The sequence below is a fragment of the Eurytemora carolleeae genome, unplaced genomic scaffold (assembly GCF_000591075.1).
Source record: "Eurytemora carolleeae unplaced genomic scaffold, Eaff_2.0 scaffold60, whole genome shotgun sequence".
NCBI lineage: Eukaryota > Metazoa > Arthropoda > Copepoda > Calanoida > Temoridae > Eurytemora > Eurytemora carolleeae.
Window position 1 is genome coordinate 1 of NW_019396087.1, and position 17,143 is coordinate 17,143.

General features: G+C 31.6%; 2 protein-coding genes across 2 annotated transcripts in view; one reads left to right on the forward strand and one right to left on the reverse strand.

The window, feature by feature from the left end:
- Positions 1–4,063: 4,063 nt before the first annotated feature.
- On the reverse strand, positions 4,064–11,620 carry LOC111718318 (neuromedin-U receptor 2). The gene is made up of 4 exons (XM_023493879.1): positions 11,549–11,620; positions 10,909–10,997; positions 4,446–4,579; positions 4,064–4,276 (listed from the first exon to the last, which is right to left on the reverse strand). Exons 1-4 carry the CDS (start codon positions 11,615–11,617, stop codon positions 4,134–4,136), a joined length of 435 nt encoding a protein of 144 aa, XP_023349647.1. The 5' UTR covers positions 11,618–11,620; the 3' UTR covers positions 4,064–4,133.
- Positions 11,516–17,143, forward strand: part of LOC111718315 (ras-related protein Rab-23) — a 58,753-nt gene continuing 53,125 nt past the window's right edge. The window contains exon 1 of the mRNA XM_023493876.1: positions 11,516–11,600. The gene's annotated coding sequence lies outside the window, so the exon portion shown is untranslated. The remainder of the gene's footprint in view (positions 11,601–17,143) is intronic.

Sequence of the window (17,143 nt, forward strand, 5' to 3'; positions counted from 1 at the left end):
CAGTCGGACTGTAAACAGTTCCTAAACTAGTTTTTTCACAATACATTCCGTACAGATCTTCAGGAGAAACTCAGAAATACGCAGGGGCGACAAACAGACTTTCTTCACGCAGCATGGCTCGCGTAACATGATGATACATACAAACTTAGTGTTCTGACATTTATGCATGGATACTTTAAAAATTTTAAGTCTCTAGCTGAACCGAAAAGACGAAATCATATAAATTAGAACGGGTTTTAAACAAAAATCTAAAAAGCTTTCCGTCCGCAATGTTTCCTAAATTGTGAAATGCAATTGAAATTGACATTTAAGAAACTAGATCAAAATATTTAAATGCAACAATATTTAAACAAAGAGTAATTCATATTTATCTTGAGAATCATGAGAAGTTTAAATGCGAAAAACCTAGTTGTATATCATGTGAATAAGTTTTATGTAAAAAAACTAAAACTTTATTAGCTTATTTGTGTTTGTGTATCCACCATCATTAACACTCTGCATTTTAATCTATCTCTACATTAATCCTTCTGATCTCACCCTGCCACAGATCACCCGACAATCTCCTTCCTTCCAATCAACTCCTTACCTATCCAAAAATATAACTTGATGTCTTTAACTAATTATATCATTAACATTAACTTAGTTAGGGCCAATTACTCAAAACAACCTTCTCTGGTTAGGCGGGTCCAAACGGCATAGTAAATTGTGATTGCTTATTTGTAATATCTTATGCTTTGTTGTTGAATAAAAATATGAATAGATACTGATTAAGTGTTTAACTCCGTAGAGTTCTAATTGTTTAGATTTAGAGAAAATAGCCAGTTTTGTGACTTTTATAACAAAAGTATCTTTCTACTCTAAGCACCCCGAGTGCATGACTAAAGGCTAGTTTTCTGATTTAGTTCAATTTCAAATTTAAAACTGGTAGTTGAAAATATCTTTAACATTTTAATCCGTAATGATTACTCCTGATGAATTAGCAAAGGAAACAGAATTAAAGGGACTGTAAGCTGATTTCGATTTACAACGGTACCATAAAACCTGAATTTGATCAAAAATGTAAAAGAAAACTTCGTTTTTCTAACTCTTATATGTCTAATCCTGATAATTCCTCCAGAAATTCGCTTTGGTAGATAAACCACAAACCATAAAAAACAGGTTTAAAATGCAAAAACATGGATTTCTAATTTATATTTATCCCATCTTTGCAGGGATGATCATTTCAAATTACACTTACATTTAATGTTGGTTATTAGGTACAATCTTATTCAAGCTTTAAATAGAGTTACTACAGTTAATTCTCTAAATTAAATTAACTGAAGCCAACGTTAATTAAGTACAAGGGTATTAAATACAACTAGCTAAAGTGCCCGTCGTTGTCCGTGGAATTTTTTAAATTTTGAAGAAAAGACTTTGATTTTTGAAAAAAACGTCTAATCTTGTTAAGCCTATGTTACTCCCCGTGGGCAACCATGGATTTTCAAATGAAATCAGCTCTTTCTGTTCAACTGGAATCAAAATGTTTCTAATTACATTTGTGTTCCAATCAAATCAATTCCAATCAAAACAATTTCAATCAAATTAATTGCAACCAAAAGATTGCAATCAATAATTTTGCAATTAAATGTTTGTAATCAAATAGTAGTTACAATCAAATTAATTGCAATCAAAACAATTATAATCAGTATTATTGCAATAAAAACTTAATAAAAATCAAACCTCAATTGAACTCAAATCTCATTTGCAATCAAAATCAGTTGCAATCAAAACTAATTTTAATTTTACAAGAGTACTCTTTAACCCTTTGATGCGTCAAGAATAAATGAAATATTCTTATATTTTGCGAAAACAGATTATTTTTAATTGGATTTGCAGATTTATGCACGATATGTTCATTAAGGTTTCAATAAGCTATCATTGTGAGTAAAACATATCCCTCTTTTTTAATAATAAGGGAGTTGCTTGAAATTCAGTGATCAGTCCCTTTACCTAATATATTTTCTTTAAATAAAGGTTTTAATTTAAAGTTCTGATTGCAGTCAACTTTTTCATTTTGTTTAGTGTCTGTCATTGAGGACAGTAAATGTTTTTGGTAAATTGAATTATTTTCTTTTCCTTAGGGTCGTAGACTTTGCAGTTGATATCCACTCTGTAGGGATTATATCTCTTCAATTCATTAATCCTAGATCCAAAGGGTAAAAAAATAAATAAAACTTAACCATCTTTAATTTCTCAATATTCCATGCAGTAATAGTATACAGAAAAAGTTTCATTGTAATTTACAGTTTTCAACAGTTACAAATAAAATCCGGCTTATAATCTTTCAACACTTATTGGAAATACTACGGAGTAACTCCGATTTTAAATCCCTTAAGCTCTGCAACCCAATGTCAAACTGTGAATTCTGTTAGATCAAAAATTCTAAGTTTGAAATATCAAAGGTGTGCATTTTCCGGAAGTAAAGATTTGTTGCAAAAACTCATTTTCTTTTTTTTCTTGTAGTTTACAAGAAATAAATTGATTACTTTTAAAAAGCGTTAGTTTGTAGCTTAATAAAAATGATGCACCCCCCCCCCCCCTCCACCTCCTCTCCCTCTCAAGTGAAACTTGCTCAGAGGATTCATTAGCTCGGATAAGAGTATAATACCCTACTGCGGTGTAAATAGAATGAAAAGACTCGCTTACACAGGGCATAATAAATCTTTCCTTGTCTCCACTTTATTACGAGACAGAACATTGGGACAACAGAAGATTGAGTGGAGTGGGAGTATATGTACATTAAATGTTATTGCAGGTGATCCTCTATGCAAAAATGACAATGCCAGATTCACTACAGTACCCTTAAAAGCTTTATTTGATCAAGTATGAATTACATTTCGATGTTTATAATTTGTAAAACTGATTATATTTAATTGTGGTTTTTCTACTAAAGTGACTTGCGCAAGAAAACAAAGAGGAATTATCTTAATTAAGCACTTTTAACCCCGAAAAATGACAATTTCTTCCACTTTTCGATTAGATATCCTCCATTAATTAATTAAATGTCCATGTTTTTGTTTAAAAAATTTTTCATTTCCATTTCTTGCTAATGAAACCATAAACACATTTCGAGTAAGAAAAGCTACGTCATCTCGTTTTTAAAATTTCATATGTTACTTTTATATTGCAAAGATGTTTAGCATTTCATCAAAACAAACAGAAAAATGGAAAAATAAATAAAATTTGATTCAAAAAAATTTAATTCAGAGGGGAACAGGACTCAGAAATGTTGAAAAGCACTGTCTAAAAAATTCTTTCCAATTTTTTAAATGAATTTTCTTTTCCAAAATAAAAATTTTGGAATGACTGTTACACACCTTTTACCTAAAAAGAATAGATTAATATAGAGGAAAATTATGCCAAAAGAAGTGTAAAACCGCCATTTTGTTGTACTAGACAGAAAACCAGTTTTAAAACCCACTCTAGTATGCCGAGTCCATTAGCGCCTGGTCCAATCAGGGTTCAGACATGTGTTTGGTGTCTATTCTGAACCAATATAAATTAAACGGCGGTAATATCTATCTCCCTATCTAGCTCATTATCCAATTAAAGATAAATCCTTATGTCGACGCTTTAACAGTAAATGGAAATATTTACTTCTATTGAAACTATAGTGAACCCGAGTTTCAAGAATGGGGTTAGGCATTTTTTTGAATATCAATATTTTTGTAATGAAATATTATTTTTTCAGTTTGTTTATATTTTTTTCGAATCTCTTAAATCAAAATCTACACAAATGGAAAGACCCCAAAACGGGAACTCGGGAGTTTCGTTTAACGATACTCTTTTAAATTTCGGGCTCAGGTGTACTTCACACAAAGGAACTGAGTTTTTGCCACAAACTCAAATATTCTTGTCCCTATATCTTGGCAACCCAATGTCGAAGACCTTAGATATTTCAAACTGTTAATTCTGTTAGGTCAAATAATCTAAGTTTGAAATATCAAAGGTTTTTACCCACTGGTTGCAGAGATATAGAAATTAGAAAATTTGAGGTTGTGGCAAAAACTCAATTCCTTTGTGCTATGTAAACTTTTGGGCCCTGTACAATCTTATTATAGAACTGATGTTTTATGAAAATTATTTCTAAGCTTTTACCTCTCTATGGTGAAAGCTACAATGGTGAGTATAGAAGCGTATATAACTCCCTCGGTGACGGTGATTTTTATATCACAAGCAAGTTCACCGAACGGCCAGGGATACTGCTGCCACATTAGATACAGTTCACCAGGCATCACTGGGTAATAATAATAATAATAATAATAATCATAATAATAGCAATACTTGTAGTAATAATAAAAATAATGATAATAATAATAATAATAATAATAATAATAACAATAATAATAATAATAATAATAATAATAAAAATGATGATAATAATATTAATAACTAAAGTAACTTACTGATAACTAAAGTAGCAATATCTGCAATCGCTAGATTGAGAAGATACACATTAGTAGCAGTTCTCATATATTCATTATTTAATATTACCAAACAGGTTGCCAGGTTTCCAAACACCCCTACCACCATAAACAACCTAAAAAAAGAATTTCAAATAAAAAAGAAATCATAGGTTATAATTTTCTAATTGGGGGGGGGGCGCTTGACCACAAAGCCCCCCCTCCCTATTTATATTTCTATCTAGGAAAATGGACGACGATTCATAAACTTTTTTCTCCGGAGAATAATGAAGTCTAAGAAGTTGAGTTTTTGACAAAAATTAACAATTGTCTAATCCCTTTAATTTGTTAACCTTTGATATTTCAAGCTTTAGAATTCTGAAAGAACAAAAATTTAAGTTCATGAAATATCAAAAGTTTATGCGCCATCGGGCTGCAAAGATGTAGAAATAAGAAAATTTGAGTTTGCATTCCTTTTAGAGACCCTTACTTGGGTCCCTAGATATGAGAAAAATAAAATATATAAAATTATATATCTTTTATTTTGTATAATTATTAGAAATATTGTTTTGATATTAGATTATAACTGAAAAAATGCATCAAGAGGATATTTTTTAATATGTTTAATCTTTCTGAGCCCACGATTTAAAAACTTCAACTCGAGTCGTATAGTTCTTTAAATAAACCAGACGTTAAGACCCAATCTTCGGCCCAACTCTGACGACAGCTTGTGCCACGTGATTGACAGCTGCATCTTGCAAGATTTTCGGCTCGACTTAAGGAGTTAGGTCCAATTAAAATAAAACCGACCTTGGCTGGTTTTAGTGCAGAACAAGGCTCAATGTTGAATCTTGTTCTCACAAAAACCCAAAATGCGCAAATTCCTACCATGAAAATCCGCCAAATAGAATATTAAAAACCGGTTCTTTGAACTAAACTCTGTGGACAATAAGATGCAGCTTGAATCCGAAAGCTCAAGCCGTGAATAAGGCCCAACGACAGCGGAAACCCGAGCCGTATTTTTCCGAATTTTTTCAAATCACGGGCTCTGAAGACTTAAAAATTGCTTTTTTCTTTCTAGGTTGCAAAGATATCCGCAGAAAAATAGCGATGCATATTGTTAACAGGTAATACTATACTTTTCGCCCGTAATTTATTGGGTTTTTTTTCTAGAAAAAAGTTGTGTTACATTACTTTTCTCAAAAAATGAATCAAAGTAATTCAAATTTACTTAACACATGCTATACTTTATATTGTACATTTGTAACAAATAGAAACCCAATAGAAAACATAAAATATTACAAGGATATTCTTTAAATATTCCAGACTATAAGACTGATATAGTGTTGAGAATACTGCTAATTCTATCTATATATGTAATGTATATTGTTTATGTTTTAAATAAATCTACATTTATTTTAGAATATATACGATTTCCTTAATATTCAGAAAAAACATATCATCTTTTACAATTAATTCTATCTTAAAGGGAGTGTTCGCGAAAAATGAAAGGGGGTATAGGCTTATGCCGATAAATAATCGCTTCTGATTGCTACTTATCTTACTTCTATCTGTTGCGTCTATATGGAGAAAATTGTTAAAAACGCCTCATACCGAAGAACGAAGCGTTCATACAAATTGAGGAAGTTGAAACATACGACTTGGATCGTAAAAAAATCAAATTAATATCAAACACATAATTTAGATATTAAATCCTATAGTCATCGATTATTTTTCGACGCATTTGTATATAGTTGATTTTTCATAATATTTTTTATTTTGTGTTTTTTAAAATTAATATTTCGTTTACAACTTGTTTTCACGACTGGCGCATTCGCGGAAAAATGGAAAATGTCGTCTTCATTATCAAAATCCTCGAATCAGGGATGAATGTTTTCAAAAGTCACTCTCGGATCATAGAAAGTAAAAAAAATATTATGAATTATTAACTATATAGGAATGCGTCGAAAAATAATCGATGGCTATAAATTGTAATATCTGAATGCTTTGTTTGGTATTAAATTGATGTTGTTAGGATCCGAGTCGTATGTTGCAACTTTCTGAATTTGTAAGGAATTTACGTTCTTCGGTATGAGACGTTTTTAACAATTTTCTCATTATAGACGCAACAGATAGAAGAAAGATTAGTAGCGATCAAAAACGATTATTTATCGCCGTAAGCCTATACCCCCTTTCATTTTTCGCGAACACTCCGTTTAAAACATCTTAAAACTTTCTTAACTCTTATTTTCTAATTACCATCTCTGAGATCTGATGTCGTAGACCTTTGATATTTCAAACTTTGGCTTTTTCATCTAGCAGATTTCATAGCTTGTAATATCAAGAAGAACCTATTAGTGTTTGATGCGAGTCACTAGTTTCTTAAAAAATTAAAGATGTATTTTATATTATATTAAGACTACATTTTTAATGATAAAAAAGGTAAATTATAAAATTTTTAGGTTTTCTAATTTTGTTTCAATTTTTAACAACTTTTATATTAAGATACTTTTTATAAGATATAAAACATTTTATTTTACTTATTTCTGAAACCAGTTTCTATTCCGATACCTGGTTTTATAGCCTAAGACTGTTATAACTTTCAGGATTTGATATTAAATTCTAAATCACTACAGTGCATTTACTGCAGGCTGTAAGCTATTACAGCTTGAACATGAAGTGCAGTATAGTATCTCATGTAGATTAATCAGAGGTTTTCCACTTGATAATCATGGTCTGAGTCGGAAGGTTGAAAAACTAGACTGGCTAAAAGAATATTTATATTTGGTCCAAACCACGATTTAGCATATAAGTTGTATTGTCATTTATATTTATTGCACACAACAGAATAAAATACAGCCTTTATAATTAATTGTCTCTCTAAATAATGGTTAACCCTTTTTGCAGAAATCCAAAATTTGGATCACCCTGTTTTGTAGTATTCCAGAATTATAGTTCACCCTGTTTTGCAGTATTCCGAAATTATAGTTCACCCTGTTTTGCTGTATTCCGAAGTTATAGTTCACCCTGTTTTGCAATATTCCGAAATTGTAGTTCACCCTGTTTTGTAGTATTCCAGAATTATAGTTCACCCTGTTTTGTAGTATTCCGAAATTATAGTTCACCACGTTTTGTAGTATTCCGAAATTATAGTTCACCCTGTTTTGCAAACTATTTAAGTTATCGGTCAAAATTTTGTTCAATGAGCTGGCCTTGGCAAATTGGTCTATGCACATGCATTTCAACCCTATACCTATTCTCTAAGGCCTTCTTCCTATACATAGATTCAGGCACCCCCAGCCTTTATAGGGTTAACGTGACGACATTTTTTTCGTATATTGGAGCGCATCTAGAGTAAGCAACGTTACTTAACAACCTTGGTTTGGAAACTCATCTTTGTGATTGAAATATTACAAATTACAACATACCAATGTGGAAATAGAAAGAAGGATTGGATGTTAGGGATAAATTCCACAATTTATGTACTACGTGGAGACTATATTTTTTGGTTGAGGATAAATTGAGGAACAAATTGGTATTTTACAAATAAGGGCAATTTTAGAATCACTACCAGTCATCCTTCCATCCAGAAGTCGGACACGAACAAAGTTTGTGCTTATTTAAGAACAAGGGCAATAGGGAAGGGGGGAAGCGTCCAAACCTTGACTCCGTCAGGGGTGTAGGCCCCCCGCCCCCCCCTTCTTGTAGTAAATGCCATACTCTATAAGGGTTTCTCAAACCCGTATCTATCCAGGTACAACTCAGTTTCACTTTACTATCAATGTCAAAACCCGGACACGATCCCGTGAACTATCAATGCTAAACCAATGGGCACGATCTCGTCAGCTAACAATGTCAACACTAACACTAGCTTATAAATTATCAGTGTCAAACAAATGGGCACAATCTTGTCAGCTATCGATGTCAGCGTACTCAAAGCAAAGTCTATATCAACTAATGTGTATTTAGATATCTATGTTACAGATTAAGTTTAACATATATACATATTTACAAAATTAGCGCGGATCTATTTAAGCGTAGTTAAGCCAGTCACTGACATAGATATAAGTTTATCACAATACAGGTTTTGACGTATTTACAGACATAGCTAGGCTAGATTAATCACATTACAAGTTTGCGTAGTTAAAGGGACTGTAAAGGAAGAATTAAAGGGGGTATAGGATGAAACCTGAGAATCTCAGGCGTTAAATGAAACATATAAGACTTCCATCTGATGTTCCTGTCTCAGGTTTTCTCCTTTTATAATTTTAAAATTTTTACTTTGCATTTTGAATAGATATAATAGATAATATTATTACAAATAATCCGTATAGTCCGTATTACGTCACAATAACTTCAGCCGATGACAGTGCAGTATCGTTGTCACGTTGTACAGACAGAAATCATGTGACCAGTTTACTGCACTGCCATTGGCTGAAGTACTGGTGACATAATACGGATTAAATGTATTAATATTATCAATTAAATCTATTAAAAATGCTAAATAAAAATAAAATTATTATAACAGGAGCGAACCTGAGATTCTCAGGTTTCTGTAGGATATAGTCTTTTTTTCAGATTGGTTTCGTATTTGCTGAATATGATCTGTTTAAACCTACAACTTTTATATAAAATTGCATATATATGAATTTACGTATAAACGTAAATTTTTATATTCATTTCCCCGGGACAGGAACATCAGATAGATGTCTTATTTGTATCGTTCACCGCCTGAGATTCTCAGATTTCATCCTATACCCCCTTTCATTTTTATTTTACAGTCCGTTTAATGCAAAGCGCATTTGGATTTACAGACAATGTACAACGTAATATATCTTGGTATCTTCAGGTTAACAAATATGGGGATTGCTTTATTTATCACATTCCTCCCTCTTAGAAAACTCAATTCCCTCTTTTGAAACCGACGAACACACAAATGTGTTTCCTCTTGAATCCCAACCCCTTTACAAACTGCTAGAAGATCGGGGGTAAGATCATTTCAAAAATAAATCCTTTATACGCCCCTAGTTGGTCTGAACATAAACGTCATATATTTGAATGAAATAAAGGATATTTTTACAAAAAAACTTTTTATTTACAATTTGCTAAAAAAGTTAAACTTTAGAGTCTTTTGTTATGTCCAGGAATTAAGAGAATAATTTCTTTAAAGTATTCCGAAATGTGTTGGTCCCCGGTGTCACGCTAAAAAGTATCTTGGAGTGAGATAATTGCCGGGAAACTATATTTCTGTCTAAACACATCCAATTTCAAAAAATTCAGATGGATTTTTTTTACTAACATTTACATAATTTTCACGTGTGCAAGGGATAGAAATCAACTTCGCCTTTTCTTTTAACTCTTTGAAAGGAAGTCGAAAATTCGAGACGGAATATTGTTTTTTTTTTTAAACATCTTCTCTAGTATTGAAACATTAAAAAACATGTTAAACTTTGTTTGTTTGTTCAGTTAGTGTTTACTAATGCATCTATAGTCTATTATGGTGGGGAGAGTGTCTAAATTAGAAGTGCCTCAGTACCTTGGCATTATCTTACGCCTTACGCTTTTTAACGTCACACCGTGACACTGGTAGTTAAAAAGGATGAATGTTAGATTTGTAAACATGTCTAACAAACCTTGCTTTAAATATTGGATCATATAAGTGGAATAATCTTTATAACCTTGATTTAGATCTTTTAACCTCGAATTCCATTTTCTATTTTTGTATTTCTGATACAAGACCCCGGGGTAGAAATCGTATACTTACAAATAGACATTTTATATGATATTATATATAACAAGTGGAATTTGAAATAATTTTCTGGGGTTTGGGATAGAAAATATAATTTTGGGACGAAAAATTAAATTTATTGGGCTAACCTTAAAATTAAAATCCAGGTCATGAAAGGAATGACTATTAGTGGAATAGAAAGTAATTGTTTTGATTTTGGGACAAAAAATTAAACTGTTGGGACGGAAAATGAAAGTGTCAGGACTGACAATTATTTTTTCTGGGACAAAAAATAACTTAGGATGGGAAAAATAATCAATTTTGGAATTACATTGACCCCTGGATATATAGTAGTAGGGTCATAAACTTACAGATAGATGGCAGTAGTGGGATCAGATACTTACAAACATATGATATTTTAAGGTTATATATTTACAAACATATGATATTTTAAGGTTATACTTACAGATATATGATATTTTAAGGTTATATACTTACATATATATATGATATTTTAAGGTTATATACTTACATATATATGATATTTTAAGGTTATATACTTACATATATATGATATTTTAAGGTTATACTTACAAACATATGATATTTTAAGGTTACTTACAAACATATGATATTTTAAGGTTACTTACAAACATATGATATTTTAAGGTTATACTTAAAAACATATGATATTTTAAGGTTACTTACAAACATATGATATTTTAAGGTTATACTTACAGATATATAGTGGTAAGAGGGATCAGGGTTTTCAATTGAAGCCGAGAATCTCCAAGAATTTCCGCAATAAAATTTTTCAGATCTTCACCCTGCAAAATAGAAAAAATCCTTGAAAAAAGTACTTTTTATTTAAGTACGTTTTTAACAGAACTCCTTGTGTAGGTTTATACCCGGAAAAAACTCCTGGAGTATGTTTAAACCTCGAGAAGAACTCCTTGTGTATGTTTAAACCTGGAGAAGAACTCCTTGTGTATGCTTACACCTGGAGAAGTCAGTGCATATTTATATACCCGGAGGCTTGGTTCGTTTTTTGAATTTTAATAAATAAAACTTCCAAGGTTTTAAAACTGTATTATGTTAAAGCTTACTCTTATTCAACTTTTTAAACTAAAAAAATGGTCCAAAAACTATCGTTAGAACCTGCTCGTTTTTAGAACCTTTTTTGCATTTATTTCTGTCAGGGTCAAAATATGGCATATAGTGTATGAATGTTAAAAATAAATGATTTTTCAAAAATTTGCTTTTTCACACTTTGCCAAATGTTGACCCATAAAGAAAAAACGAACCAAAAAAAAAAAAAAACGAACTAACAACGAACTAAAACGAACTAAAAACGAACCAACTTATTGCAAATCCCTACCTGGAGAACATGATCAGTTTGGTTTGTAAAGTTTCCTGGATCCCAGTACAAGGTAACATTTTCTTCCATCTTTTCTCTGAAATGAAAATTATTTTAAAAATCAGTTTTTAATCAACTACAATATTTGCCTTTTTTTTAATGACTGAAACACACAAGGTAACTAATTCATTTTAAACAATTTAATTGATTCAGCAACTTTTCTTTGTTTAAAATATTCAGTAATTCTTGATAAGAAAGTAATACTTTTTTAATTTAAAACTTTTCTATGGAAGCCCTAATGCAAGATAAAGCCCAACTAATTTGTTCTCTTAACCTTTCACTTTGGGTTGTTAATACTCTTTTTTTTAAGAAACATTTCTTTATCTAATTAAGAGAACACAAGTAGCAATAAAAACATTTCTAAAAAAGAATAGAGGAAAGCATTATGGCTAGATTTTGATTTGACAGTAGTTTTGGTCTATAATTCCACAATCTTTAAACTTATCAATTATATTTTTCATTTAAAACGGATTCGCCGAGAAAAAAGTATAAAATAGAGAAAGCGAAAAACTCATGTTTATTTGGTCAAATTGTGATCGAAAGTCGGAGCTTGCTGGGATAAGGACCTAACGGTTAAATCAGTGCCAGGGTAATTGTCAATATGCGTCTTCAATATATATACTTTGCTTGTCTGGGTTGGCGGGTGTATGTTTGTTTGTATCCAAAAAAAAGTCAAAACGGCTGAACCGATCGCGCCAAATTTTTTTTTGTGAGACCTCTCGTTGCCTCAGGGAAGGTTTATGAATGATAAAATTTCAAAATTTTACTTCCGACAAAATTCGAATATCATTAAATTTTTAAACATTTTTAAAATACACAAATTTCTTTAATGAAATCTGCGAAGGCTAAACACAAATATACATTTTAATGATATGTAATTGATAATTTGCTGGATGAATCTTTTAAATTCTTGAATCCATCCTGTTTTGAAAATTCCTAAATCCTGTTTCCTGTTTCTCTCGGATTCTTATACATCAAACGCATTAAAACTGCAACAACAACCTTCTACATTGTAGTCGTGACAACCATAGATAAATAAATAAACATAGACAGCTTATGCACGCAAAATCACCAAGAATTGTACAGTCCGCGAACTCATACTTCTAGGGGTCAAAGTGTACTTCAATGATAAGCGGGGTGGGTGGTTTGATGTTTTAATGGATTTCATAATTATTAAACCACTCAGGAGTGAATTTTATTTTGAGAATAGCAAATTATTTCACTGAGCAATATATGATATTGACGAAAACTGAAAAAGGACATGAGAAGGACTAAACTATGTACACCACAAGTACTCAATGACATAAGAACAGCCAATGTTCACAACCGACCTAGTCAATCGATATAATAGGAATATCTTTAAAACATCTCTGTACATTTTTATCTTTTAAGAAGAAAAATTTCGTCTTATGTGCAATCTATCTTTATCTATGGTGACAACGCACGAATGATCGATAATTTACTGTTGAATAATTCTATATTTATAGTATTCGCTTTTTCATTCATCGGTAAAATGAAAATCTCGTTTTTGTAGTGTTGGGAAAATTCGATGAAGTCTTGTCTAGGCTTTATCTGTATTCTTTTATCTCGAAACAAGATTTGCAAAACGGATAGATTTATAGTCGAAATCCTTCACACCTTTGATAAGAAGATTTGATCTATTCGAACAAAGATTCATGAATCTGCATGCAGGGGCAGATACAGGATTTAAGTGAGGGGGGTGCTAGATTTATTTCGGAACTACACACAAATCTCAGGGGGGGGGGGTGACAGGGTGCGAAGATTCTGCCGCCCCTGTTGCATGCACAGATTAAACTCGAAGAACCAAAGGAATCACAGACATGGAAACTAAGAGGACGCGAAGACTTACCGCAGGAAAGAATAACAGACTCTAAACTCCAAAGACATAATTGGACTCACACGAGCACTAAAACGAAATTCCTAAAACAAATCTCACTGACAGAAGGACTAAAGGAATAAGACTCAGGGACATAAGAACACAAATAACTCACGAAAAAAAGATCTCAGTGGCTTGAGAACTCATGGAAATAAGAACTCATAAACGCAAGAACTTATGGCAGACAACTTCACGTACACAGATAACTCATGAACAGTGCAACTACTCACGGACATAATTCCTGTTGAGCTTAAATCTTAAAAACAAAAGAGCTTATTGCCAAAAAACTTAGCGACACTAATATCTCACGAACATAAGTTCTCCTGGGCTTAAAACTTTCGGATATTAGAACTAATGGACATAAGAGCTCACGTACATAAAACCTCACGGACTCAAGGACTCACAAGTCACGTTGCTATGGTCTGGTTCTAATGGTTCTCGCATTAATGTTGATTTATTTTGTTTACAATATAAGAGGGAATATTCCTAACTATTCAGTAATAAATAAAAACCATTTCTAATTTGCTATCTTCAATTTTATAATTATACTTCAGACAGGTGTTCTCATTAAAATCCTCAAAAATGTCGACAGAAGGATGCATAGATATCACATATGTATGACAATAAAACATGATGATATGTACTACTTTGGTTCAAGTTTCATCAAAATCAAGCTTTGTTCTGATACTATTCTTTGTAATCTTGTTCCTTTACCTTGGCGATACCAGCTGCCAGGCGACTGGGGATAGACTTAATAATTTTTCAACATAAAACCTCGTCACTGTCCCAATGTGGCCATTGAAAAAATCCATGGGTAATCATGGGTAATCATGGATAATCATGGGTAATCATGGGTAATCATGGGTAATCATGGGTAATCATGGATAATCATGGATAATCATGGGTAATCATGGGTAATCATGGATAATCTTGGGTAATCATGGGTAATCATGGATAATCATGGATAATCATGGATAATCATGGGTAATCATGGGTAATCATGGGTAATCATGGGTAATCATGGATAATCATGGGTAATCATGGATAATCATGGGTAATCATGGGTAATCATGGGTAATCATGGATAATCATGGATAATCACAACGAGAACAAGATTACAAATAATAGTATCAGAAGTTCGATTTTGATGAAACTTGAACCAAAGAAGTACATGTATATAACCTTATACCAATCAACTGTTTTAGTCATGCAAACATCATGGTTCAGATATATTTAAAAGTCCTGAATTTTTTTTGCTCACCCTTTAGTTCACAAAATTTGAAATAGAATATTTATTCCAAACTGCCTTGAATATATATTTTTATATACTAAAGTCTAAAAACCAATGATAACAAGTGTTTTTATGTAAATTCTAAAATTATAGACCCTCCACTAAAATTAGTCTAATAAGTACGCCTAACAATCTAGAAATCTATCAGACATGCTTGTATTAACTTTACGTAATGTTTCAATTGAGAATTATTTTATTTACGTCCAGTTATATTTTGACAACATATTGAACGCTTTTTAAAAATAGCCAAAATTTGAGCCAATTAGGGCAATGTTCTTAAAAAAAGGCTTGGAAAGCATAGCAGAGTAATGCATGATTTTTTATTTACTATATTACACTTTAACAATAGTTTTTCAAGATGGGAATGGAAATTTCAAAAAACAAATATATGTTGAATCGGCTGCCATCCATTAAACGCATTCTATTCCAATATCCAAGTTTATATTTAACACATTCATTATTAATTGCAGTGTCATAAAATTCAAAAGTTTCAACGTTTCTATTCAATTTTAAAATTCTGACATAACCTCTTTCCAAATGAGAAGATGACGTCAGCTTTCAGACTTGAAATTGTTTCTTATAAGCAAGAAACCGGAAATAAAAATAAACAGTTTAAAACATAAAACCAAAAAAATTGATCAGACAAAGCTTCTAAGGGTACCGTTGCAAATTGTACATTGCCATCTTTGCATGAAGGGTGACTTGAAACAACGCTAACAGTCCCTTTAATGATTTTCCTACAGATACTGTAATACATAGCTATTTAGCAGAAACAAATCTTTAACCTTTAAACTAAATAAAGGAACCAACCACTTGCCACAAACCCAGATTTTCTAATCTCTATATATCTTTGCAACCTGAGGACTAAATCTTCAATCTTTCAAACTTTAAGTCCTTGACCCTGACGAATTCATGATTTGAAATACCTAAGGGTTACGACAGTAAGTTGCAGAGGGGAGTAATCTGTTTCCTTTGACAAATATTTAAAGTAAAAGGGTTACTCAAACAGAATGAGATTGCAAGGACGACCTCAAGATTCTGTGATTCTGAGATTAAAAGCTTGATATTGGTTTCCTGCCTTTAATTTAGTAAATAAATTATTCACGATTGGATTTAGAAAAGAAAGAAGACAGTTCAGTCCTACAGAGAACTTCGAATGTCAGAAAAAGAATTAAACAAATTGCGTAACGTCGTCTTTGAAGTTTCAAGGTTTGCGGATAACTCTGTATCTTTAGACGTTAAATTGATTAATGTTCTTTTTGTATTCATTTTTTGATTGCCCAAATTAGAAAGGTAGGAAAGGGGTAGGGGGGTGGGGGGTGTAGATGGCTTTATTATCACTTGGTTGATTTTATTTATGTGGCAAATACACGGCTTTCATGGGTCGGCCAGGAAACTACCATAAATAATTAAGGAAATTACTGAACAAATCTTGGAAACTAACTAAAAGAATAAATTATAAATCGATTGATATGAAACGGTACGGTTTTTGGACAGAAATTTTCTCTCTATCGAGAGGGTTCGAGTCTTTTTAGATTTAATTTTGTTTCGAGGTTTAGCGAGGAAAAAATATAATTTAAAAAGGCGAGAGCCTTAGAGATATAGAGAAAAATTAAGTCCAAAAACTGTATAGCACGTCGTGCCAAAATAATACTGTTACAGGTAATTTTATGGAACGTTTATTTCAATGACTATTTTTCTAGATCAAATAAGCTTTGAAACAAAGCAGAAGTCAAAATATAAAGTTGATTTCAATTTAATTTTCATCTCAATTAAAAAAAATATGTTGCAAATATCCTAATTTTTTTGAGAAAATCCGGGAACCAATCAAAACACGTGCTGTAATGTACAGCTAATTTAACTTTATAGCACGATGATTACTTTATAGCACGTTCATTATGAAATTTACGAATTAGTGAGGAAGAATGATAAAGTACACAATAGTTTCAGAAAAGTATTTATAAATTTAAAATATTTTAGTTTCTTTTTCCCCGGTTTAAAAACTACTTAATGCCCTTAATTCTCCTTAATTGATATAAAGGTTTTGTTGTAAAAGTTGATTATTGTAATGTTCCGGTAACAAACATGTTTTTGTTTATAAAGTCAATACTAGCAAGCACGCCAAACTAAAGTAAAATGAAAGTAAGATCGAAATATAAAATGTTTTCTTATTGCAGAAATTCATAATTTGAAATTTATAAGATCTACGACATTGGGATGCAAATATATGGGGATTAGAAAATCAGTGTTTTTTGGGAAAGACTCATTTCCTCTCTTATATGTGTTACCAATAAACTTCATACTTTCGAGTAAAATTAAAACTAGAGGAGCTCCAAGGTCAGAAATTCATCCCGGTATTATAAATTTT

Coding starts and splice junctions, on each gene's coding strand:
- LOC111718318 (XM_023493879.1), bottom strand. CDS start 11,617: ATGGAAGAAAATGTTACCTTGTACTGGGATCCAGGAAACTTTACAAAC. Junction 10,998..11,548: donor AAACTGATCATGTTCTCCAG/GTAGGGATTTGC, acceptor TCTATTTTGCAG/GGTGAAGATCTGAAAAATTT. Junction 4,580..10,908: donor CCTCTTACCACTATATATCT/GTAAGTATAACC, acceptor TTCTTTTTTTAG/GTTGTTTATGGTGGTAGGGG.